This window comes from Antennarius striatus, chromosome 22 (genome assembly GCF_040054535.1).
Source record: "Antennarius striatus isolate MH-2024 chromosome 22, ASM4005453v1, whole genome shotgun sequence".
Lineage (NCBI taxonomy): Eukaryota > Metazoa > Chordata > Actinopteri > Lophiiformes > Antennariidae > Antennarius > Antennarius striatus.
Genome location: NC_090797.1, coordinates 14242384 through 14267020, shown reverse-complemented (window position 1 = coordinate 14267020; position 24637 = coordinate 14242384). Strand labels below are relative to the sequence as shown.

General features: G+C 39.7%; 2 protein-coding genes across 2 annotated transcripts in view; one reads left to right on the top strand and one right to left on the bottom strand.

The window, feature by feature from the left end:
• The first annotated feature begins 6341 nt into the window (after positions 1 to 6341).
• Positions 6342 to 24637, top strand: part of cog5 (component of oligomeric golgi complex 5) — a 40451-nt gene continuing 22155 nt past the window's right edge. The window contains exons 1-6 of the mRNA XM_068306899.1: positions 6342 to 6394; positions 7232 to 7371; positions 7816 to 7873; positions 10563 to 10617; positions 11484 to 11553; positions 13088 to 13208. Of these exons, the coding sequence (XP_068163000.1) occupies positions 6349 to 6394; positions 7232 to 7371; positions 7816 to 7873; positions 10563 to 10617; positions 11484 to 11553; positions 13088 to 13208 (490 nt within the window). The 5' untranslated portion in view covers positions 6342 to 6348. The remainder of the gene's footprint in view (positions 6395 to 7231; positions 7372 to 7815; positions 7874 to 10562; positions 10618 to 11483; positions 11554 to 13087; positions 13209 to 24637) is intronic.
• On the bottom strand, positions 14892 to 22072 carry LOC137589371 (G-protein coupled receptor 22-like). The gene is made up of 4 exons (XM_068307094.1): positions 21832 to 22072; positions 19777 to 19899; positions 18231 to 18377; positions 14892 to 16919 (listed from the first exon to the last, which is right to left on the bottom strand). The coding sequence occupies exons 1-4, from the start codon at positions 21835 to 21837 to the stop codon at positions 15948 to 15950; spliced, it is 1248 nt and encodes a 415-aa protein (XP_068163195.1). The 5' UTR covers positions 21838 to 22072; the 3' UTR covers positions 14892 to 15947.

The following is a 24637-nucleotide window of genomic DNA, read 5'->3' as shown; positions in this document are numbered from 1 at the left end:
ATAGCTCATGGGCGAAATTATATATAGTCCAAGACGACTGGTCGGGAGGCGACCACTCTTGATCATATTTTGGCCATTTTTTTTTAATACCTTTAATTTTGTCTCTATATACCATGTAATAAATGTTTAACATGCTTAGTAGTAGTATGAATAGAAGTGCACATTTATGCCCGAATAAACATATTTTCTACTATTAAGTTAAAACGTTCATATCAGTGACTACAAATAAAGGTTGATATGTCCATTTTTCTGTGCTCTATCGGCACTAACTGGAAGAGAGTTACAAATCTGCACTTTCAAATAAAGTTGATGGCAGCCTTAAGTATAAGGTTCTTTTTCTTATGAAGCTTTAAAGACAACTCTCCTTACACTGCATCTCCCTGTACTCCTGTCTACTCTCCTCAGTCCTCTCAGTGTCCCACTTCTTCTAAACTAATCTCTTTCTCTGTATACACTCCTGTAGTTCCTCATTCCACCACCAAGTCTCCTTTACTTTCCTTCCAGATGACACACCAAGTACTCTCCTACTTGTCTCCCTGATCACATTAGCTGTAGTTGTCCAGTCATCTGGAAGCACCTCCTGACCACCCAGAGCCTGTCTTAACTCCTTTCTAAGTCATGCAACACTCTTCCTTTTTCAGCTTCCACCATTTCTTCCTTTGCTCTGCCTTTGTCCTCTTCGTCTTCCTCACCACCAGTTATCCTACACACCACCATCCTATTCCTCCTCTGCATCATGTCAACCAACTCTCTACCTTTCCTGTCATAGTTCCAACATTCAACGTCCCTACTCTCAGTCCTAAACTCTTGGCGTTCCTCTTCCTCTCGTCCTACAAACACGCTTTCCTCCTCTCCTTCTTCGGGCAACAGTAGTCCAATTTCCACGGGCACCCTGTAGGTCAACAGCACCGATGGCGGCTGTTGTTTACCCGGGCCTTGACCGATCCGGTATGCAAGTCATAGGTTTGATTCGCATGTTTGATTTGGCAAAAGTTTTACGTTGGATGCCCTTCCTGACACAATCCTCTGTATTTATCCGGGCTTGGAACCGGCACAATAAGACACTGGCTTGTGCCCTCTTGCGGCCACATTCGGCGGCTCGATTTCAGCTCCCACCCAAATACACCCGGAGTGTGAGCTGACAGTAGGAGGTGTCAGCTCATCCCCCGAGCACTGCCGAGGCGCCCCTGAGCAAGACGCCCTTTGCAAATTACTCATTTGGGTGCACCAAGCAGGGACTGCCTGCCACTCTACCTCCCATTGCATGGTTACAGGCCCGTTGTGTGTGTGTGTGTGTGACTTACTAACACTGGAGTGTGCTCTTAATTACCCTTAATGTATCATTCCAGTCTATAAAATTAATTTAATTTAAATTTAAAAATTTAAATCTGGTCAGTAATAGGAAGGACATGTTGAATCTGGTCTCTAATGGTTAGAATTTTATGGCTAACAAAGTAAATCAAATCATTATTGGTGATGTTTTAATAAAACATAAAATAAAGAAATTCATAAAAAGCTGGGGTTCCCTGTTACTCTGACTGCAGGGCTGAACAGGGAACAGGATTGCTCATATTTTTCTCTATTAGTGGTGAGTAATGTGCTACTTCGGCGGATCAGGAATGAGTACATCAGAGGGACAGCACGTTAGAGGTATTGCAGATAAAGTCAGAGAGGCCAGACTGAGATGGTTTGGACATGTCCAGAGGAGAGATAGTGAATATATTGGTAGAATGATGCTGAGTTTTGAACTGCCAGGCAGGAGGCCTAGAGGAAGACCAAAGAGGAGGTTTATGGATGTAATGAGGGAAGACATGAAGGTAGTTGGTGTGAGAGAAGAGGATTCAAAGGACAGGGCTAGATGGAGGAAATTGATTCGCTGTGGCGACCCCTGAAGGGAAAAGCCAAAAGGAAAAGAAGAGAATGTGCTACTTCGGCATGACAAAGAGCCATCATACAGGTTTCAAAACAATCTTGCCAGAAGAAGTGAAATTATCCTAATACTTCTTTTTTTTTTCAAATTTCTGTTTTTTTTGTAATAACAACAATGTCAAAGACAAAATTTTAGTGGTAAATTTAGGTCTTGCACCATTATGCTAATGTTACACGCCCCAGGGGTGTGGCTAGTAAAACAGATTATATTTTAAATTGCTCCGCTAGGTAGACCTGAATAAACAGGGAAAAACACGAGACAGAGTCAGTTTTGGTGTACGTTATCCTCTCTTCCTTGGTCATCTCAATTTATTAACAATCATGTTTCTTAAATCACTTTACTGTTCTTTGTTTTAAAGAGGTTCAATCATTTCAATCATAAATCATGTTCACAAAATATCAATGACACATATTTTCTCCATAGTTTCATCATCAATTCAATACATTCTTCTTTACATACATGTCCATATTCCCATATGTTTTAATTTCTCAGCATCCATACACTGTAATGTTTGATTTTTAACAATCATGTTGCTTACTGCATAGAATTAGTCCATTCTGTTTTTGTACCGTCACATCCCTAATGACTATTGTTTTTAATCATCACATCACTATTAAAGTATTTATAGAATCATGTAATCATTTCTATCATCATGTAACTAGATAAATCAAGAAATAACCATGAACAAAACACAATATCCCTTCTGTTCTGCTAACAGGCTAACACTGTATCAGTATAATATAGTGTATAAAGACAACTGGATGCACTTCAAGGCAAAACTGGAGAGAATTAACAATGTACAAAAAAACGGAAATGTACTCTTTCAATGTAAACAATAAATCACACATCCAAAACACAAAACAGGAGCTTGTAAGACTAAAGGAGCAACAAAAATAACATTAGTGAAAACCACCTACATGTCACGTAGTGGACGGCCGTAATGGCTGCTGCCATGAAAGTTAGCATAAAACCCTAGATTCCGCTACATACATCAAACTACTAGAAAGTAATGTCATTTCTGGCATAAAACTGAGTCAAGTTTTGTTTCATAGTACAAAGTGCTCATAATAAATGTTTTTCATGTGCCAGCGTTATACCTACCTGAATAAACAGGGAAAAACACGAGACAGTCAGTTTTTGTGTACGTTATCCTCTCTTCCTTGGTCATCTGAAGAACGTCACGTAGGCACCTAGCTAACCTGTCTCTGGAAACGTAGCGGCCACCTGGTGGCGGAATGTGGAATAGGTGTATTCCTAGAATATAGATCCCTATTTATTCACAATCCACATGAAGGCTATTCTAAGTACAAGACAATTATCTAATATTATAAAAATGTGACTACACTTTTGTGTATGTCACACTAATCCTCTTTTGTTATCTTTTTTTTAGAGGGGCAATGGAGTATAGAGTAGTTTAGAGTGATACTGAAGCAATATTAATGAGAAATCCAAGTGGCATAACATAAAACAACATATGATGCAATCAACAGTATGAGTGGTGACATGTTTTATGCACATTTTGAGAGAAACTTGAAGAAAGCATTAAGTGGGTAGTTGAGGCTATCATGACAGATGTCTAAATAAGTCAAAATCTCCTACAATAATGACATAATCTGTTATACGGACTAAGTGTGATAAATTTCCGGCAAAAATTTAGAATATGAACCAGGAGGATCATCCACTGCAAGAAGCAGAACTGGCTTTGTACTGTCAAAGTTGGGTGTAACAGGCTAAGAGCAACACTTTCAAATGAATTATAATTTAATTTAGGTTTGGCATTACTTAATAGGCTTGACTCAAACACGGCTTCCACTCCACCTCAGCCAGCGCCATGAGGTGAGTGTTAGTATGACTGGAGGTGAACATTCATCTAGACAAGCATGTTTCAGTGAGGAAAATAAACCAATATGAAGATCTGATATTAACAAATTTACTTATATGACTTTGGAGTATGGAGAACTAATATTTAAGAGACAACCTTTAATTTTCTGATTTTGTTGAGCCACTGTAGAAGTGGTGTTTATTTTACCAGTTTTCCACATGTAGCTCATCCTCTGTTTCTTCTTCTTCTTTTCCTTTCATTAAATATAGTGGTCAGAGGGAGACATTGTTTCAGGAGGGTTTTGGGTTTGTGACGGTTCTCACAGAAAGACAGTGAAGTGTGTAGGACTAAAATTGCCTACTGGGCCTCCTGGTCTACGTTGTCTTGGATTTGGTTGGCTGGTAAATTTAGCCTTGTTTCTACATGTATGAGGTGACGTCATCCCTCCTAATCAGACTGGATCTTCAGCAGAAATTTCACCAATTATCAGCAAAGCCACATAATTTGCTCATAGTCACTAGTCTAAGTTTTTCTGGGACATATTGAAGTAAAAAGAAAAGGTGGAAGTAAAAATGACCGTGAGAATAAAGTAAATATATGACATGACAATATGACACTGCGATAGTGGCATGTATCCGGGAGGGTGATGAGGGGGGGTACAGGGCATTGGTGGCTCACTTCGTGGAGTGGTGCCAATAGAACCAGCTCCAGCGCTATGTCTGCAAGACAAAGGAGATGGTGCTGGATTTCCGGCGGGCACCTCCCTCTCCACAGCAAGTGATCATTGAGGGCAGTGAGGTGGAGGTGGTGGAAAACTATAAGTACCTGGGACTGCAGCTAGACAGCAGACTGGACTGGTCACTCAACTCAGACTGTGTGTACAAGAAGGGGCAGAGCAGGAGGTACTTCCTGAGGAGGCTGGCCTCCTTCTACATCTGTCCTAAGCTCCTTCTCATGTTCTATCAATCCGTAGTCTCCAGTGTGCTGTATACGCCATTGTGTGTTGGGGTGGGGGGGCCAGGAAAAGAGATATGGACCGTTTTAACAGACTCATCCGCAGAGTGGGCTCAGTGATTGGGCTGAGCCTGGACTCTGTGGATACGCTTCTGGAGAGCAGGACCATGTCTAAATTTAAGGCTATCATGAACAACACCAGGCACCCCCTACACACCACCTTCTCCCAGCAGAGAAGCACCTTCAGCGGGAGACTGCTGTCACACAGCGCCTCCACAGAGAGGCTGAGGTCCTCCTTCGTGCCCCGTGCCATTTGGGGGTACAATGACTCTCAGGAGGAGCGGGGGGGGGGGGTGGCGAGGTCAGCACGCGGTTGAATGGATTTAATTTAATTTAATAATTTCATTTCATTTCATTTCATTTTATACTGTTTATATTTTTTTAATTTTATACTGTTTTATATTTTAATGTCATTTCAGAGTGTTTACATTTTAATTTTATACTGTTTATATTTTAATTTAATACTGTTATATTTTTTAAATTTTATGCTGTTTATATTTTAATTTTATAGTGTTTATATTTTAGTTATAGTTTAGTATATAAGTCCTGTTAGTGCTGCATGTGTCTGTTAGTGTAGTGTATGTCTTGTGGTATGTCCTGTGATGTCACTGTTTCTTTTTCTCCTGGTGTTTATCCAGTATTATTCGTTATGTTATGTAATGCCTGAGCTGTGGATATATACAATTTCGTCCGGGATTGATAAAGTATCTATCTATCTATCTATCTATCTATCTATCTATCTATCTATCTATCTATCTATCTATCTATCTATCTATCTATCTATCTATCTATCTATCTATCTACCTACCTACCTACCTACCTACCTACCTACCTACCTACCTATCTATCTATCTATCTATCTATCTATCTATCTATCTATCTATCTATCTATCTAATATTACAGTAAATTTGGAATTTTAGTATGTGTTTTGGATTTTAAAGAACATGTTACAGTGAAAAGATCAGAGGAGCATTAATAAAGAACTAGGACACAGAGGCTCTTGGCCAGCTAAAATATTGTATAAATTCGTAAATGAAGACTTTTGGAATCTTTTCACAATCAATATCACATTGTCAGTAACAGGACTTTGAGAACCTTGTGTGTAACAAACTGGATCTGTTCTAAAGAAAGAACCCGGCGGACACGATTGTTTTGTGGAGGTTGAGATGATGAACAGTAATAGTTGAAAACAGCACTGATTATTGTTGCATCAACGTGATATGAAATGAGATGATTTCCCTTTCTTTTATAATACTCTTATTTCAACTAAAAACTGTTTTCATGCCAATTTAGGAGTAGGACATTCTGACTTTTACTTTATTAGGACTATTCCCGTAATACTCAGCTGTACTGTTATGACTTTCTTGTTAACTTCACTCTCAAACACATATCGTATTTAGTTTATTTCCTCCGTGACGCCTTTGTACGTCATTGAAAAAAAAATCTAACATGCATTCGATTTATGTACGAGTTTGGAACTATTATTACCCTAATTTTCAGACGTGCTTTGAACGCCGCACTGGTTTCGTTTACTTACACGTCTCGTCCCACTGTTATGACGTCACACACGGAAGTATAAACATGGAGGATCGAAGGGAGGCTTCCACGAAATCACTTCTGAAAGATGGTAAAAACAGGTTCATGTTTGCGTTTGTAATAGATTACATGTGTACGTCAGTTTATTGGAAGCGTTGTCACATGATGTAAATATATGTTTATGTGTAGGTGTGTGTTTTTGTTATTTTTCAGACGAAGTAAGTCGTGTCACAGATACTAGATATGCAGAGCTAATTTTTAACGTGTCTGCGTTTGACTTTATTGTTATACTGTACTTTGTAAATTACATCAAAAACAAAGCAAATGAACTCAGATGACGTCATCAAGTGAAGTGCAGGCAGGGAGGCAGTGGAGTATTTACTTCTTTAATGCGCTAATATCTGTTAGCTCAGGATACAACTAGAACCAAGGTAGTCACAGACTGCAACATCGTGCGACACCCATGAATTCAAAATTTTACCCTGACGTACTTGCATAGACCAAAGATCAAAGCTAGTGGTCTGACCTACTTTCATAGATCAAAGCACTAGCTTTGATCTACAGTCTTACTCACACTGAGCTTCTCCCTCGTCTTTCTATCTCATCCGGTTCCTGAGTGTATAAAAGTTGAAATTTGATCTCATCTCATTTTCATCCCCTTTGCCGCATGAGTAATGTGATATTTGTTTCATCTTTCTATCAGCGGCGGTTGTAAAGATATTTGGTGGACTAACGAATGAATGAACAGACGAACGCTGACAATTACAATACATCACTGCTTTGAAGCGGGATGTCATTAATAATGAACAGAACTGAACACTTTAAGGGTACAAGCAGAAAATCATTGTTTTGCATTACATGCATACACAAGTGGATTGTTTGATTATGTGTGTTGATGTGTTCTGATGCTGTTCTGCTGTGTGTGCAGAGTGCTATGCTGATTTCCTCACAGAGGACTTTGACGTGAAGACCTACACCGCTCAGGCCATCCACCATGCTGTCATTGCTGAGCAGCTGGCCAAGCTGGCTCAGGGCATCAGTCAGCTAGACAAGGAGCTGCACAGCCAAGTACAAAGCAAACACCACTCGACACCACACAGCACTAAAGACTCACTGTCTGAAGGTCGTTTTTAGCAGAGATTTGGAGACAAATGAAAAAGTTTAATATGAAATACTCAGCACACCAGATGATGAACTCTACAATTTGTAAAGAAGAACATCTACTGAAAGTTAAAGCGAGTTTGGAAATTCTTGGTCTTGCTCTTAGATTGTTTTGCTGTAATGTGGATGATTGGTTGATTACTGTAATCAATTTATTGTTTGACATGAATGTAGTTGTTAAAATATTTCTTCACTGACAGAAAATATGCTATTTGAAGTATAGTACAAAAATATTTCACTTGGAATTGTTAAAGTATTTGAGATGATTTGATGACTTTATTTTACACAATGTAGAAACCTATTTGAAATAGTGAACTACCACATTCATGTACTTATACTTCTTCTTTCAAGGTTGTGGCCAGACATGAAGACTTACTCTCTCAGGCAACTGGGATAGAGTCCCTCGAAGGTAAAGACACATCGATACCTATGCCATGATCCAGTTCTATCATTTTACCATGATATGCTAAGTGTGACCTCTTTGAAAATCAGTCAAACAATCCATCAATCAATCATTGCATGGGGGGGGGGGGTAAACCTACCGTGTTCGGCAAACATACCGTTTGCTTTTTCATCAATGTAACAAAATGAAATGTAATTACCATTCTGCTACAGTAGGTGGCAGCGACATTTCCACATCTGCATATAATGTGCCATTAACTGTATTTGAGAGCGTGTGCAGGGAGAATTTACTTCTCTGCTCTAATGTATGTTTTTTTTCAATGAACACATGCGTGCACACACACAAACACACACACATACACTAAAGAACGTGCATGACAAAGAGTGGTAGGCGATGCAATATGTGTTGTTCTATCTACGGGGAAAATAATTGACAGGGCACTGCCTTTGACCCTTATTTTGTGTGAAGAAAAACTCCCCAAAGAAACTCAAGAAGAAAAGTGAGAAACCACAGGATGAGCCTCAGAGAAGGGACCTTCTTCCAGGACAGAGATATATAACAGACGTCATGAGGACAGAACTGTTCAACAAAATCCCTTCTAATAGAAATATGAATTAAGATGAGCAGGTGATAACTCAAATGACCTTTGCCTCTTCCAATGGGACATGAAGACCTGCAGAGGAGGTGGAGACAGATGCATCATATTAACTAAAATATACGCTTACCCATCCAAATAATCACATCAGCTGGTCCGATCACTTCCATAAAACCAAGCACCTAGGCCTGCAGACTACTACTACAAACATTGGTGAAATAATGGGTTGCTCTCAGGAGCTGAATTCCGACGTGGAACTGTGATTGGATACCACCTGTGCAATAAATTCAGTCGTGATGTTTCCTAGCTCATAAATATTCCACAGTCAACTGTCAGCTGCTTTATAAAAAAGTGGAAGTGTTTTGGAATGGCAGTTTACATGGTCTACCACAAAGTGGTCTACCACAAAGTGGTCTACCAAAAAAGTGGTCTACCACTAAGTGGTCTACCACAAAGTGGTAGACCATGTATACTGATGGAGCGGGAGGGGATGTAGTGGCCCATAGTGCAAAGAGTTTGTTGACTTTGTGCAGAGTTAATCGCTACAGACCTCCAGACTTCATGTGGCCTTCAAATTAACTCAAGAACGGTGCACAGAATGCTTCGTGGAATGGGCTTCCATGGCCGAGTAGCTGCATCCAAGCCATACATCACCAAGTGTAATGCAAAGCGGATGCAGGGGTGTAAAACGCATCGCCACTGGACTCTAGAGCAGTGGAGATGCGTTCTCTGGAGTGACAAATCACGCCTCTCCACTTGGCAATCTGATGGATGAGTCTGGGTGTGGTGGTTGCCAGGAGAACAATACTTATTAAATTCCATTGTGCCAAGTCTAAAGTTTGGTGGAGGGGGGTTATGGTGTGGACTTGTTTTCAGGAGCCGGGGTGGGCCCCTTAGTTCCAGTAAAAGGAACCCTGAATGCTTCAGAATACCAAAACATTTTGGACGATTTCATGCTCCCAACTTTGTGGGAACAGTTTGGAGCTGGCCCCCTCCTCTTCCAACACATGACTGGTCACCAGTGCACAAAGCAGGTCCATAAAGACATGATGACGGAGTCTGGTGTGGATGAACTGCACAGAGTCCTGACCTCGACCCAACAGAACATCTTTGGGATGAATTAGAGCGGAGACAGACATCCAGGCCTTCTCGTCCAACATCAGTGTGTTACCTCACAAAGAATATTCTGGAAGAATATTTAAAAACAATTCCCGTGAACACTCCTAAACCTTGTGCATACCCTTCCCAGAAGAGTTGAAGCTGTTAGAGCTGCAGAGGGTGGACCGACGTCATATTTAACCCTATGGGTTAGGAATGGGATGTCCTTTACGTTCTTATGTGATTCAAGACAAATGAGTGAATACTAATGGCAGTGTAGTGTAGCTCAGAGGGAAGAGAGGAGAGGGCCATCATGTTAAAGGGGATATAGGTATAGATATAGATATGCAACTATAGTTTGAGCTAATCATAGGTCAGACAACTTTGACTAGAGTTGCCAGAATCAGGTCGAGCAAACAGGTGGCTTCCTACCATTTAGAAAATTTCAGCGAGGATTATCAGGAAAACTTTACCTAAATATTTTGCAAGGAATGCAGTTAAATCAGAGGATACTATAACGGGCTGTTGCGAGAAGGAAAAGTTCCTTGGTGGGGCCATCAAAACCCAAATATGAATGCAAGATGAAGGTTTTATAAAGCCCATTATAATATTACTCCCCAATTTAACAGTTGTGGGTAATGGTATGGCTGTATGTTGTTGGTAATGAACAATATAAAATTAATACGTTTTGAGTCATGCTTACTGAAAGTTAGTACCATGTTTTTACTGACATGATCTTTCTAACTAGCACAGTATTACAGTTTTGGTAAAACATATTGCATATCATTAATTATTGAAATTACTAATGAATGCAGTGCATTTGTAAAGAGGCACTACTTCGGAGATAATATTTGGAGAATTACCAGTAGGACCTGTTTTAATGGTTCCCTCTTCAACTGCAGTTTAACACAATATAGAACCAGCATTCCTTATATATAATAACTTTTATAGTCAGTGTGAAAATGAACTAATTGATAAAGATTGTGGTGGGTTTTTTTTCAGGGGTTCTTCAGATGATGCAGACAAGAATTAGTGCTCTACAGGCAGCTGTTGACAGGTAAAAATGTTTACCTGGCCCAAATTATTGTCTTTAATACCTGCTTGTTCATATTTTTAACAATCAACATATATTTTTCGATGGGACTTAGAAGGGTTTTGTAATTCTGTTTTGACCAGAAACTATGCAGTAATCCGTCATTACTTGCGGTTAATGTGTTCCAGGACCATCCGCAAAAATAAAATTTTGCTATATAGCGACAACTATTTTATTATTTACGGTAATTTACACGTTTATGAACCCTGCCCATACTGATATTAAACCACCCTATAGCTGTATTACCTTTTCCCACACTCTTATCGACTGTTTAAAGCATTTTTGTATTAAAGAAAAGTCGCAGGAGGAACCGTGAATTGGAACGCAGTGCACACACGGATGCTGTCAGCCAATACCGTGCGCGTACAGTATCATGTGACTAAAGCAAGGGATTACTGTACAGCCCTTCAAAAGTGATATTTTTGTTAACATCTTTAAATATTGGCTACATAAATTACAAATTTGAATGTTTTGATTATTGCATTTTTTTTTTTACTTACACACATACAAATGCACTTCTAACATGTGAAAATAATATCAAGGCCTGTTTTTATGCAGATGACACCAGTTTATTTAAGGCTTCCAGTGACCTAAGTGGAAGTTTCAGGATTTTCTCAGACTAAAATAGTGATTATACCAACACACTAGTCACAGGTACATAATGCATATAGAGCTGCCTGAATATCTATAAACTATCTGATTCTGTACACCTCACACTGACAGAATCCTGTTGTTTTCAGACAGACTTGATTTTGCGTGCAGCTAAACATTTCAAAGACTTTGTTGTATTGCTCGAATGCTTACTGTTATTGCATGTATGGTTATTTCAGGATAAGGACAAAGATTGTTGACCCGTACAACAGGATTGTGGGCAGGATCACCCAGCTTTCCAGACTTCAGGTAAAAATAAAGCTCCCGCACTCTTGTTGATTATGGCTTTCTGCGATTGCTTGGAAATCAACAGAGAGAGAGAGAGACCCACAGAGCCCTAGTGTGTTGTAGCGTAGGAATAACCATCAATGCGAAACACAGCACACTGCATAGTTTTTAAGATTTTCTTATAGTCAAAGTAGTCATTTGAGGAATTGTTTCAGCCCTAATATACAATATGTTAGTTTACAGTAGACTGTGAATCTAAATAAAGGTCTAGTTCATGTCTCCAACATTCAAAAACACTTGGCAAATAGAAACCTCTGGGAGAACCACAGATGATCAGCTTTATGTACCACAGATCCCTCTTCGTAGAACTGTTAATGATGTTACAACTATCATGACAATCATCTCAACAACCAAAGTCCATGGTGGTTGAAATGATTCCAGGTGCATGTTATGGAAGAGGTATACACAGGTGCAGTTGGGGAACCAAATGGTATTCCAGGTCAAGATTTCTAGTCACTCCTTACTCAGACACACATGGTCACATCTCCACTGGACAGCAGATCACCAGTAGAACTGTCATGGCCAAAACATCAGGAAGATGGGAGAAACTACTGCAGAGAAATGGCAGGAACAATATTCCCCTGAACCAATTGTTTTTTTTGAATAATTTAAGACTGAAAGTACCTGATTATTTTAACTGAAAAAGGTAGATCTTGAGATTTGTTTTATGTGGGAGTCAAAGTGCAGAATCTGCATGAAGTAACAATCATTCATCCACTCTTTTTCTATAAATGCTTATTCTGGTCAGGTTGCTGGAGAGAAATAGACTGTCCCAGCTGACATTATAGGGAAAGGAGTACAACCTGGACGAGTCGCCAATTCACCGCGGGGCCGCACATAGAAACACAAACTGCAATTTACACTCACAATCTCATTCAAAGCTATTTTCAGGGGAGAGTTTACATTTCACCTACATTGCATATTTTCTGGTGGTGCGAGGAAACCGAGGAACCCAAAAGGGAACCCAAGTGAACACGCAAACTCCACAAAGAAATGTTCCAGGACCCTCTGGCAGTGGGGAAACAGTGCTGCTTTGTGTGCTTCTGTGCGTTCCTGTTGAAGTACACGTTTGGGAATCATGCATATTATCATAAATACCAGTGTGTTTCTAAGAAGGTAGTAAGATGGAGGAGGGATCAGAATAGATTGCCGTTCCAAAATATGAATAATATCTTCAGAAAATGAGAAATTTCTATGTCTGGAAACTTTCAGCAAACACTGCGTCAGCTTCCAGGTGAACCTCCAGATTTTTGATCCTTAAGTTACTTTTTAGCCCCTATTTTTGTACTTCAGAAAGGGCCAATCAGGTATATCCACAAACTGTGGCCCCTGGCTGGTCTTGAATCTCACTTGTCAGCAGTGTATCTAACTTATTATATTATAGTATTGTAATTACAGAATTGTAATAATAAATACTCTAAATATAAGTGGGATATATTTTGGTTAAACATTGTTTTACTTGCTCCACTGCCTCCTCCTGCTCTTGCTGCTCCAGGTTGCCTGTGACCTGCTGCGGAGGATCATTCGAATCTTGTACCTGAGCAAGAGGCTCCAGGGTCAGCTCCAAGGGGGCAGCAGGGAGATCACCAAGGCTGCCCAGAGCCTCAACGAACTCGGTGAGGGAATAAATGTTTATGAAGGTCTAATCCACAGCTCACATCCATATAATAATACCACTGCTCCTAATAAAGGAATTAAAAAAATAATTTATTGTAAAACACATGAATCTTGTCATGAAGGGGAGACAAACGAAAACTACGTTTTATCGTATTATCTTGGGATAATATTCTCACAACAGCATTTACTGTATTTGTGGCTTCTTTTCAGGCAGATGTTAAAAATATGAACAGAATGATAACCATGATAAAACTGTAATGTAACTATACCTTGTGATAGAGATAAAACATAATGGCATCTGCAATGGAGGATGTATTACTGTACATCTTTTTTTCTTTCTGTAACTGGGAATACATTTCTATTGTTTATTAATTAATAACCCCGTCTGTTTTCCCGTTTTATTGGTTCAAACTGCCTTTCGCTCTATTACTAACAGCCAGACTAGAACACACTAAATGATGTGAAGAAATTCAAACAAATGTCCACCATTTGCAGTCGCACACATACATAAAGCTGAGTAATGATTGTGAAGGTCCCTATCTCAGAAAGGTTGAATCAGCCTGTAGAGATGAGGGGAATAGATGTTTTGAAAGGTTAGAAGAGCTAGAAGAGGACTTTGTGTCGAGCATACATTACATTCAAATGTTCTAATAACATGGAAACACATTGAATTGGTAAAGATACCGGGACATTCAGTAACACCCTAGTTCTCCTCTATCCTCTGCTCTACATCATGACATAGCCTCACTGTGTTGTGTCTAATATTGGCTGGGTAGGAGGCTGTGTTGCCTTCTGGTGTCAGCAGACTGAAGGGTGATCTTGATGCGTTTGCACTTCACTGTCACCAGTTATCTTATCAGTTTGTCACACTGCCCTTTCTTATCACAGGGCATTAAGTATTTCAGACTGTGTTCAGAACTACAAGTGTTTTCAGAACCCAATCCCCCCCCTCCCCCAACCCCCCACACACACACATGCACACACACACAAATTCCATCGCTGTGGGATCAGTGTTCTCCTGCACAGCAGCAAACTCAGTGGTTTTATTGGCTTCTATTGTGACGAGTGATTGTTATCAAATGTTTGTTAAGTAGGCTTTGCTGCTTTGTGTTGTTACGCTTCATACAAATGAGCTTCTGGAAACATTTTTTGGGGGTTTAAACAGGGCCATCTAATAAATAGTTCAATAGCGATGCAGTTTCGTTTTCTTCAATTTAGAAATCTGAATAAAATACACCATGGTAGAGCGATTTGCATAGCAGAAGTAGCTGTTCAACTGGTGTGCACTCACACAGTGTGAAGGTTTACCTGTCGATGAACAAGTGCTGCTCACGTGGTATGAATGTCACGACTGTAACTAGTGTTGTAAAGCGCTTTGAGAAGTCAGTCTACAACCCCAGGAAACATTATGGAATCATCTTTGGATAATGATGTCATTAAGTCATTCGCTTCTGTAATAATAATAATAATAATAATAATAGACCTTTATTGTCCCACAGTGGGGAAATTTGTGGGGAAACAAAGCAGATCATAGACATGCTATAAAACTAAAGCCATTTTAAAATTGCAACTTTCTGGCTTTAACAAATACTAAAACACATTTTTGTGCTGCTGTCTGTCTGTTTGCCTTTGCTGTTTGTCTTTCTTCCTCTCTGCTGTCTGTCCTCCTCTCTGCTGTCTGTTTCATGTTCTTTTACTCTACCAATCATGCGTTTGGACACCATCTCATTCAGTGTTTTTTATTTTTATTTTCAAGATTATTTACACTGTAGATTGTCACTGAAGGCATCCAAACAGTGAATAAACACATGTAGAATTGTTTAGTGAACATAAATGTTAAATAACTCATAACAAGTATTATATTTTAGATTCTTCAAAATAACCACCCTTTGCTTTGATTACTGCTTCTCGTGAGCTTCATTAGCTTGTCACCTGGAACGGTTTCTAACAGTCTTGTGGGAGTTCCAGAGATGCTGAACATTTGGTGGCCCTTTTACCTTCACTCTGTGGTCCATCTCATCCCCAACCATCTAGACTGGGTTTAGGTCAGGTGACTGAAGGTCAGGTCAACTGATGCAGCACTCTATCACTCTCCTCACATGGCCCTCAAACACCTGCAGTGGGTTTAAGGTCATTGTCCTGTTGAAAATAAATAATGATCCAACTAAAAGCAAACTGGATGGATAGCATGTAGCTGCAGGAGGTTGTGGCAGACACGCTGGCTAAGTGTGTCTTCAATTTGTTTAAATCCAGAACAGTGTCCCCAGCTCTCTCTCACACACACACACACACACACACACACACACACACACACACACACACACACACACACACACACACACACACACACCTTTTCTGCAATGCAAAAATTCCGTTTACTGTCACACAAATAATTTTTTTACACACATAGGCGTGAATATACCCAATGTGCCTGTGTACATATTATGGAAGGATTAGGTTTGTATGTGAAATTTTTGGTTGATTGGCAGCAACAATGAGAGGAGACTTGGGACACACCCACATGTGGCAAAGATTAGTAGGTGCAATGAAAAACGGCGTGAAACCGATAACAAAGCCAGTTACATTTAAACATTGGCTTATTGGAACAACTCTTGGTGCTCATGACTGCAAGTATGTCCATGTGCTGATCCGACAAATAGCACCCCTGCTAACACTGTGGTTCTGTACCGTAGTTAATTGTATCAGGAGGGGACTTTGTTCCTCCTTGGGCCAATCCATTAGTTATGGGTAAAGGGCTTGTTTGGTGTAGTCTCTCTAGCTTCTACTGCAGACGCTACCTTCTTCTTCATCTTGCTTTTTAAAACCTTTTGGAATTTTTGCCTGGTGAATGCATAGAGGAGTGGATGAAAGATAGTGGTTCCATAGGCCATCACCAGGAATCCCATGCGGAGGCGAACAGATAAATCACTGAGGCCTGTGCTGAGTATGATGATGTTGAGCACTGTGATTGGAGTCCAGCACATTAGGAATGTGGAGATGATGAGAAGAGACATCCTGAAGACGCGTTGCTTTCGCTCCCGTCTCTCTCGATGGCGCTTCACTGCTCGTCTCAGCGCAATAATCACTGACACTGATGTCTGCATCCCCAGTGGTGCATTACCCCCTGCACTCACTCTTGTGTTACTTTGCAAAGTGTCGGTTGTTTCTCCGTGTGTTGTGGCGCTCAAAAACAAAGTGTTTTCACTCCGCTGCTTCTTCTTTTTCGGTATGTTTTTGTGAATGCGGGCTCCAATGCGAATGTTAAGTGCCTGAAGGATCTTATAGTATGTCAGTAGCATTACCACGGCTGTAAAAATAAATACTGGAATCTGTGCCAGCAGATGGTAGTACAGACGCAGTTCACTGTAATAGTTATTTGTCTGAGCCACTGTGACCACTACAGTCTGGTTCAACTGGTCTGAACCAGTGTTGATGAAGAAGCCCACTTCCACAAAGGGAATGAGGAAGCTGAAAAAGCATAGAGTCCATATGGATGCTAGTAAAGCTACTGCTCGGCCCATGGTAAGCACACGGTTTGCTGGCCTGACAGAGATGTCGTAACGATCCATAGTGATAGCCAGAACATTAACAGCAGTAGCTACACTTGCAAAGGAGACCCCAGCCTCGTGGAAACAAAAGGTAATGGCCCTATCCACCTCCACAGGAAGCAGCACCACCATGACTGTCAGTGGGATGCAGCCTACACACACCTAGAAACAAGTCAGAAATACAGGTTGTTTTCAAATGCATTTTTTTCCATGTTTTCCAAACAAATGATTCTAATGGCTTTTGTTTATAATGTGTACTGCTGATTATCAGCTTTTTAGTTGTGACAGGATCCATGTAAACCCACAAATTTCAGAGAGGTTGAGTTGATATTAGGAGCATAACAAAATGTAGTGAACAGGCGCAATTTTAATTGAAACTTTACAGTAATATGGAAAAATAAATTCTACATTGCTAAAATATTGAATTCCTTAAAAGTCATATGGTGACATTTTTAAAATATAACCCTACAAAATATTTTGATTCTCTTTTTATTGTTGAAAGATCAAAAATGAGACATTTGACAGTCAATTATATTTAATCTCTCAAATGTCATGTTTTAGAAGAAGAGACTTTTTTCCATTTAGGTAAAGCTTATAGCTGCAGTGTTGCCGTGTGTCTTACAACACTGTCAGTATATCATGGCTAAAAGGAAAAATTATATGTTTTTAAGTTATGGTCATTGATTTTATTCAGTACGGTGTTTTATAATTCCCCAGGTGAAGGTGATTCATTTTAGAATTTCAGCATTTAGATTATTGACATTAGTCAGTGTTGTCCTTAGCATAAAAATCTTTAAAACTAAGGTTCTTGAAAAATTAGATCTGACAAATGACTATCTGTCACGGTTCAGTGTTGGTACTCTGCTGTGCTGGGGTGTAGCAGGAGGAGGGGCTAAACATGTGGGTGGGGCCTCGTCTCCACACCTGTGGTTCCTCTCAACACCTGGACTTGAGGCTTTTTAAGCCTGGTTCCCTTTTGGTTCCGGGCCAGATTGTTTTGACTCACGCCCTTGTGTCTAGTTTATGTGTATTCTTGAGTCTTGTTGTGTTTCCTTGTTTTTTTCGGTTTGCTTGATTAAACAATGGACAAAAGCCACACCGGTGTCCAGCGTTTGGGTCCTAATCCCGTTTGTGACAGTATCATCAACACCTAGCAGTTACTATGTTGGGTCTATAATTAAACATGATGTATTTCACTTAGTGTTTTTTTTTTACTATCTTTGAATTAATGAAGTGTATCCTAATTTAACTTTAATGAGATCTCCACTCGGCAATATGTCGGATTCAGCAGTTTTGAGTCTTTAAGATATAACATTTTTAAAATAAACTAAATAGGACTTGATTTGGTTGATGTGTGCTATGATATTGGTGCGTTGGAAACCTTCTGAGAGGTGATAGAAATGTCAGCATGCAACCACTTGATGTTAAATTACTGCTGACAAAAAGTATCTAAATATAAAGGTGAAGACTCACCACCACATCCACCACATGCAAGTTCATGGTGATGATGTTGGAAACGGAACTGATGAGATTCTGCTTCATACAGTAGAGGATAAGCACAGTCAGGTTGGAACTCAAGCCCAAAACTATTTCTAAAAGCAGGAAGCCTGTTAGAGAAACCTTCCAACAGAGAGAACATTGTGGTTATTATCAGTGACTTTTTATCTCATTGGAGATGAATAATGTGGATTATTTGATTTTTACTTGGATTATCTATAACATAGACATGTGCACAAAATTGGTAGTATTGTGTTTTTAATGTAAGAAAAACCCACAGTGGTTACTGAAACTCAAAACTGTCAAAAGTAATAAAAAATAGAAATTGTGGACAATTAGCCATTTACAATCAGACATTGCTTTTGAATCGTGGTTCAACAGAATAATGTCAAAAACCAAACTAATCAAAAAGGCCCAGACAAAAGTGATGGTACCCCTAGAAAAGATTGAACATAATTTGACCATCAGGACTTGATAAGATGTGGCCTCTACTCAGTTTGCCCATCTAAAGGCTGACAAGTAGTCACTGCTGTTTGGTGACATGATATTTATCACACTGAACATAGACCACAGGAAGCAATGCACAGAGTTGTCTCAGGAGATTAGAAAGAAAATTATAGAGAAGCATTTTAAAAGTAAAGGCTATAAGACCATCTTCAAGCAGCTTGATGCTCCTGTGACTGCAGCTGCACACATTCAGAAGTTTGAATAATGTGTCCACGGGACTGTAGCCACCCTGGCCACAGGAGGAAATTTGATGACAGGTTGAAGAGACGGATAATAAGAATGAACAATCTCCAAAGGAATTTAAGGTGAACTCCAAGGTCAAGGTATGGTACATCAGCATGAGATCACAACGTAATTTGTTGTTTGAGCCAAAGTGGACTTCATGAGAGACAACCAAGGAGGACACTAATTTTGGAAATAAATCATAAAAAAGTAAGACTGGAATTTACCACAATGCATAGTGACAAGCCACTAAGCCTTTGTGAGAATGTCCTGTGGACAGATTAGGCAAAACAAGAGCTTTTTGGCAAGGCACATCAGCTCTGTGTTCAAATATGCAGTAATTTGTCTCAAAAGCTTGTACAACAAAATATTAAGTTTAACTTAAGGGTACCATCATTTTTGTCTAGGCCTGTTTCATTAGGTTTTTTAAAATTATTTTGTTTAGCCCCAATTCAAAAGCAGTGTCTAATTATTATTGGTTCATTTTGGAAATTCCCCTACTGTGGGACTAATAAAGAAATATCTTATTTTCAGTAAATTTTATTGTCTAATGTCAAATGAGAGATGAGCAGAAACCATCAATACATGACAAGAAATGAGGAAAAACCTCAGGATGTCAGAGGTTTTCACAAACTGTGTGATAGCATAAAAGCTGTAATAGCATAATATATGAAATTTAAGACCAAATTGCAATTTTGTTTAGAAGGAGAAGATGGAATGTAAAATTCAATTGCGTGTTTTTTATACAATATGATATTTTAATCTGAAATGGTACTGGATGCTTTAGAATTACCTGGAAGCTGACAGGATAGATGGATTTGGGGGAGGTTGTGTCAAGGTCGGCAGTCTCAAAGACCGTTACGGTGCTCATTGCCACTGCAAACAGGTTGTGTACATTATCCTGATGAACCAAAGCCTGGAGAGTAGTTTGCACATAAAGACAAATTAACTGAACTGTATGATTTCTTTTCTCTAAGAGTTATCTATTATTTGACCAGTGAGCTTGAAGCTGGCCTTTGTCTTTTTCTTGTAAGATCTAAGTTTTTAGAGTTATTATTTAATTAATAAAACACATATTATAAAATGAATGGTGATGTCAAGCCTAAACTCACCACTCACTTCCAGTGGTGTGATCTCCCTGTCAGAAGCAGTTCAAGTTCCCACACAGAACTCTGCAGACCAAGTTAAACCATCCCAACATTTTCTGATTCAAACACCTCACCCTTGACTTCGTCCAGTTGATTCGTAGCATTCTTTTGGCATGTATATCAACAATCCAAGGTATTTGGCAAATTTTAGATTTGAGGATTCTGGCTCCACTGAGGCAAATGTGATAGCTTGTGAATTACAAAAGCCAGAAATAGCCCCTTTTTGGGGGCAGGTGGGTTGCAACATCAATGGGATACAATAAGATTGCTGTAGTGCTTTCATGCACATGAAAAATATGCATATGGACAATGTGTCTTCATTGTCTGTTGTGTTGGGCCGATGCCTTCAGCGTCATCACTGTCTGAAACAATGCCAGTGTCAGAACAATGCGGCTCTCTCCGCTAGTCAAGTAATTTTTGTCTTCCTCATTGTCTCTTTGGAGATGGGTAACATTCCGATGTGATCTCTACCAATTTATGTCAGCCTATGTCGGGATTGGGATTTCATATTCCAGAGGACAGTGAAGGGATAATGTAGTTTAGAAAATTGAGAGCAGGTTCCAACAGAAAAAGAAGAAGTCATCTTTATTGTTGTTCCACCAAACTTGATCAAGTCCGACCCCCAAGTTCTCTGTGGAAGTTCAAGGATTCCCTAAGTTTTTCGAAAGGTCCAAGTCACAGATGTAGGACTGAGGTCCTGGGAGACTGCTTAAAAAGCATTAGACATTCCTAATCCATTCTTTCTCCATCAATTTCATGTTTTTTCCTGCAAAAAGAGAGTGGAAGACAAAAAATGTAGAACACCTCCAGTCTGATGTTGTCTCACAAATCTACATATCTCCCATTTACTTTCAACTCCTTTGTCCTCAGTTGACAGACAGCTTGCCTTTTCTGTGAACAAATACCTGTCTTGGTGACTATTTGCGCACATGTATAGTAATAATAATAATAATAATAATAATAATAATAATGTGTATCTGTCTAATGTGTACTAAATCATCTTTGATGTCATCTTGTGTTTTTCAGTAAATTATCATTGAGATCTGGTTCTCTGCAGACTGCCTCGCTCTATTAAATAAGCTGCTTATTGTCAGAGCATCTGAGCCAGTTCTTATGTACAAACTCTGATGAGCTCGTACGACTTATATTTCAGTTTTTTCTGGGTATGGCATTCCCACGAATTAGGAACATGAATTCATGGGATGCTGATTCTAAAGATCCTGCTTGATCCCAGTTTCAACTTTATCAGGCCAATATTTAACATGTGGCTATGACCAGTTATTTTTTACATTCTTGTAGGTTGGGCTTTCCTATACTGTAGTTGATGTCAGTCTTTTGGTATAATTCAGTATGTTTCCAAATGGAGACACAAGCCAACATGTTTTCATGCTCACTTTCTGTTTCAGGTGTATTTTTTATGACATTAAATATTATATTCTCATTAGGTGGATATCACTGTTAAAACATTCTCACTAGTTTTGCTTTGTTTGACTTGGTCTCCTGGTGAGCTCATCTTATCTTGGGAAGAACCGTGCTTCTTGCTGTTTGACAGTCACTTATTTATTATTATTCTCCACTAAAGATAATATGTTAAGATTCTGAATAATGGGCTCAACTACTTAAAGGATCAGGATGATGCAGCATGTTGATGTCCTGTCATAACACATAGCAGAGCTAGTGACTGTGGTGGGTTAGTTTACCTCCATATAAAGACCATTCCTCAGCGATCCTCCCAACTGTCCATTTGTTTCCTTCCTTGTAGGGCTTTTGTAATTTTCCAAAAAGTAAAGTATTGCCCACAGGTGATGAAGCCTGAGTCTTGCAGTAGTTGTCCACTGTTCAGTAATCCAGCTCCATGATGTCAGTTTGCTTTAGAATGCAAATTTGACTGGTTGAAGCACAGAGACACAGCCTGTGGTGCTTCTGCTGTCCAAACCCCTGTCTATTCTCCGACTGTGCTCCTTTTACTCTCAGTGTATCTCTGTTCTGCTTTCTGTCTCTCTATCTGGCTTCAGTAACCCCTCCTACTCATCCATTGCTCACTCCTTCTCCTTGTTCCCTAGATTTATCTGTCCTGTCCCTTAGCTTTTTGCCTTTTACACCTCTTAGCTGAATTAAATTGACTCACAAAGCTGATAACCTGATTAATTTTTTCTTTCCCAAATTCTTTTTTTTATTATTTTGAGGTGCCTCTAATAATTGGTGAAAACTCCAACATGTAGTGAAAACATCAATGTTTTGACTTGTGCCTTTCTGTTTACCTTACAGCCATTTAGCCACATGGTTATTTGCCCTCATTAAAGGTAGGAAACGGTGGTCATGACAATGCTGAGGGCAGCATCCTTCCTCTTGGGACTTTGGCCACTCTTCCTCTATTTGATTTCATAACACCTGCTGAATGGAACATGGCTAAACACATCAGGTAGCTATTGAGTAGACTGTTCAGGGTTTCTAGATGTTGGCATGGTAACAGCACCATAGACCAAATTGATTACAGGGTTATTTAGTACAATTCAAGTTTGGGCTCATTTGTGTTTCCCAGGCTTCATTTCTTTGCAGCACTAACTGATTTTTCACATCCTCCCTGGTCTTGTCTTTGTATCTCAGCTTTTTATCTCTTTATCCAATTAGTAAGAGCATAAATGCAGGCCTCCAGTCTTCTGCAGTAGTTTCATTATTTTACTGATATATACAACAGACCATGGCTTCTGCTGGGTAGACATTTTGGACAGTAGAGATGGCAATAGATGGCAGAGAAGAGGATAGAGAAGAAAATGTGACTTCTGTCAGCAAAATGGTGTGATGATGTCAGAGTTAATTTTATACCTCATTTTACACATAGAAGCTAATTTCTATGATTATATAATGAATGCTGTAATGTTTCAAGCTGTAATGTTTTAAGCTGTAAATTAATTTAGTTTCAAACATGTTTATAAGTTGAGGACTTCCTATACAGTCTTACAGGTCAAAGAGATGCTTAAATGTTTTTCTGAGTTGGCAACTTCTAATCCTTGATATCACAAGCAAATAACCATAGCATTATTACTACTTGGCTAATATTGTGTTAGCCCCCTTTTTTGCTCCAAAACAGCTCTGACCCTTAAAGGTATGGACTCCACATGACCTCTGAAGATGAAGTGCTTTCATTTCTGGTACCAAGACATTGGCAGTACTTTTACATTTTTTAATATACTGTTTTTGATCCCCGAAGGGAAATTAAGAATGCACACTCTAGCTAATGATTCAATCGCATGCATATATTGTATATATTAGTGTGTACAGGCCCCTGTAGCACACACACACATACACAAGGGGGCCTGTAGGCATGCAAGGGAGGTAGAGTGGCAGGCAGCTCCATCTTGGTGCGCCTTAAATGAGCAATTTGTAAAGGGGACGGCACCTTGCTCAAGGGCGCCTCGGCAGTGCTCCAGAGGTGAGCTGACACCTCCCACTGTCAGCTCACCTCCGGGTATTTTTTGGGCAGGAGCGGGAATCGAACCGCCGATCTTGAAATCATAGGACGACCCGCTCTACCGCCTGCTTTACCACTGAGCCACTGCCGCCCCTACTGAGCCACTGCCGCCCCTAACTGAGCCACTGCCGCCCCTTTATGTTTCCACAATGTCTGAACAAAATGTTACTGCTGCCTAGAGGGGTATCCCTGCCACCATCTGTTTAGCTGTCAGATGTACCGTAATCATGTTACAGCTAGTCATTATACAGTAATCCCTTACGTATTCGCGCATTAACACGTGTGTCTTCACCTCATCGTGGATTTTTAGTTGGTAGTCATGTGATACTGTACGTGGATTCTATTGGCTGACGACATCCGGAAGTGTGCTGCATTACGTGAGTCTTGGAACGCAGCGCACTTCCATGAGACACAAAAGTGCTTTAAACAGTCTATATAAGAGTGTGGGAAAAGGTAATACAGATAGAAGGTGGTTTAATATCAGTATGGGGAGGGTTCATAAACATTTAAATTACCATAAATAATAAAATAAATAGTTTGTCGCGATATTGCAGAGTGTCGTTTTTGTTCCTGGAAAAAATTATCCGCGAGTAACGAGGGATCACTGTACATCTATGGAAAAGTGTGGCAGCAAATGCTTTTCATTCATGTCGTTGATCGGCGACTCCACATATAATTTTGTAAGTTAAAACATGGTGAGACAAAAATTCCATAAAATTTCTATTCACTGGAGAAAAAGAAAGAATGGGAGAACCACAAATGAGGGATTCCTGTCTGTACGATGCAATAGATTGTACAGAGAAAGTACAGACCACAATGATTTATCAACAGCAATCATCATCAAAATATTGAATTGAGTTCAATAATCAAGAGCATTGTATTGGAAAGGTGTACACAGGTTGAGTTCAGTAACCAAATAGGGATCCAGATCAGGATTCCTGGCCACTCTTTTATTTATATTGCTGTTGCCCAGGGTAAAGGTCATGTCCACACCATTAGTGGAAACATTGCACCCATTACACCAAGATATTGGG

What these genes read in the sequence shown, in the direction of transcription:
- LOC137589371 (XM_068307094.1), bottom strand. An exon ending in TCTATCCTGTCAGCTTCCAG is followed by an intron (nt 18,378 to 19,776) that starts GTAATTCTAAAG and finishes CTCTGTTGGAAG; the next exon opens with GTTTCTCTAACAGGCTTCCT. An exon ending in TGCATGTGGTGGATGTGGTG is followed by an intron (nt 16,920 to 18,230) that starts GTGAGTCTTCAC and finishes ACTTGTTTCTAG; the next exon opens with GTGTGTGTAGGCTGCATCCC.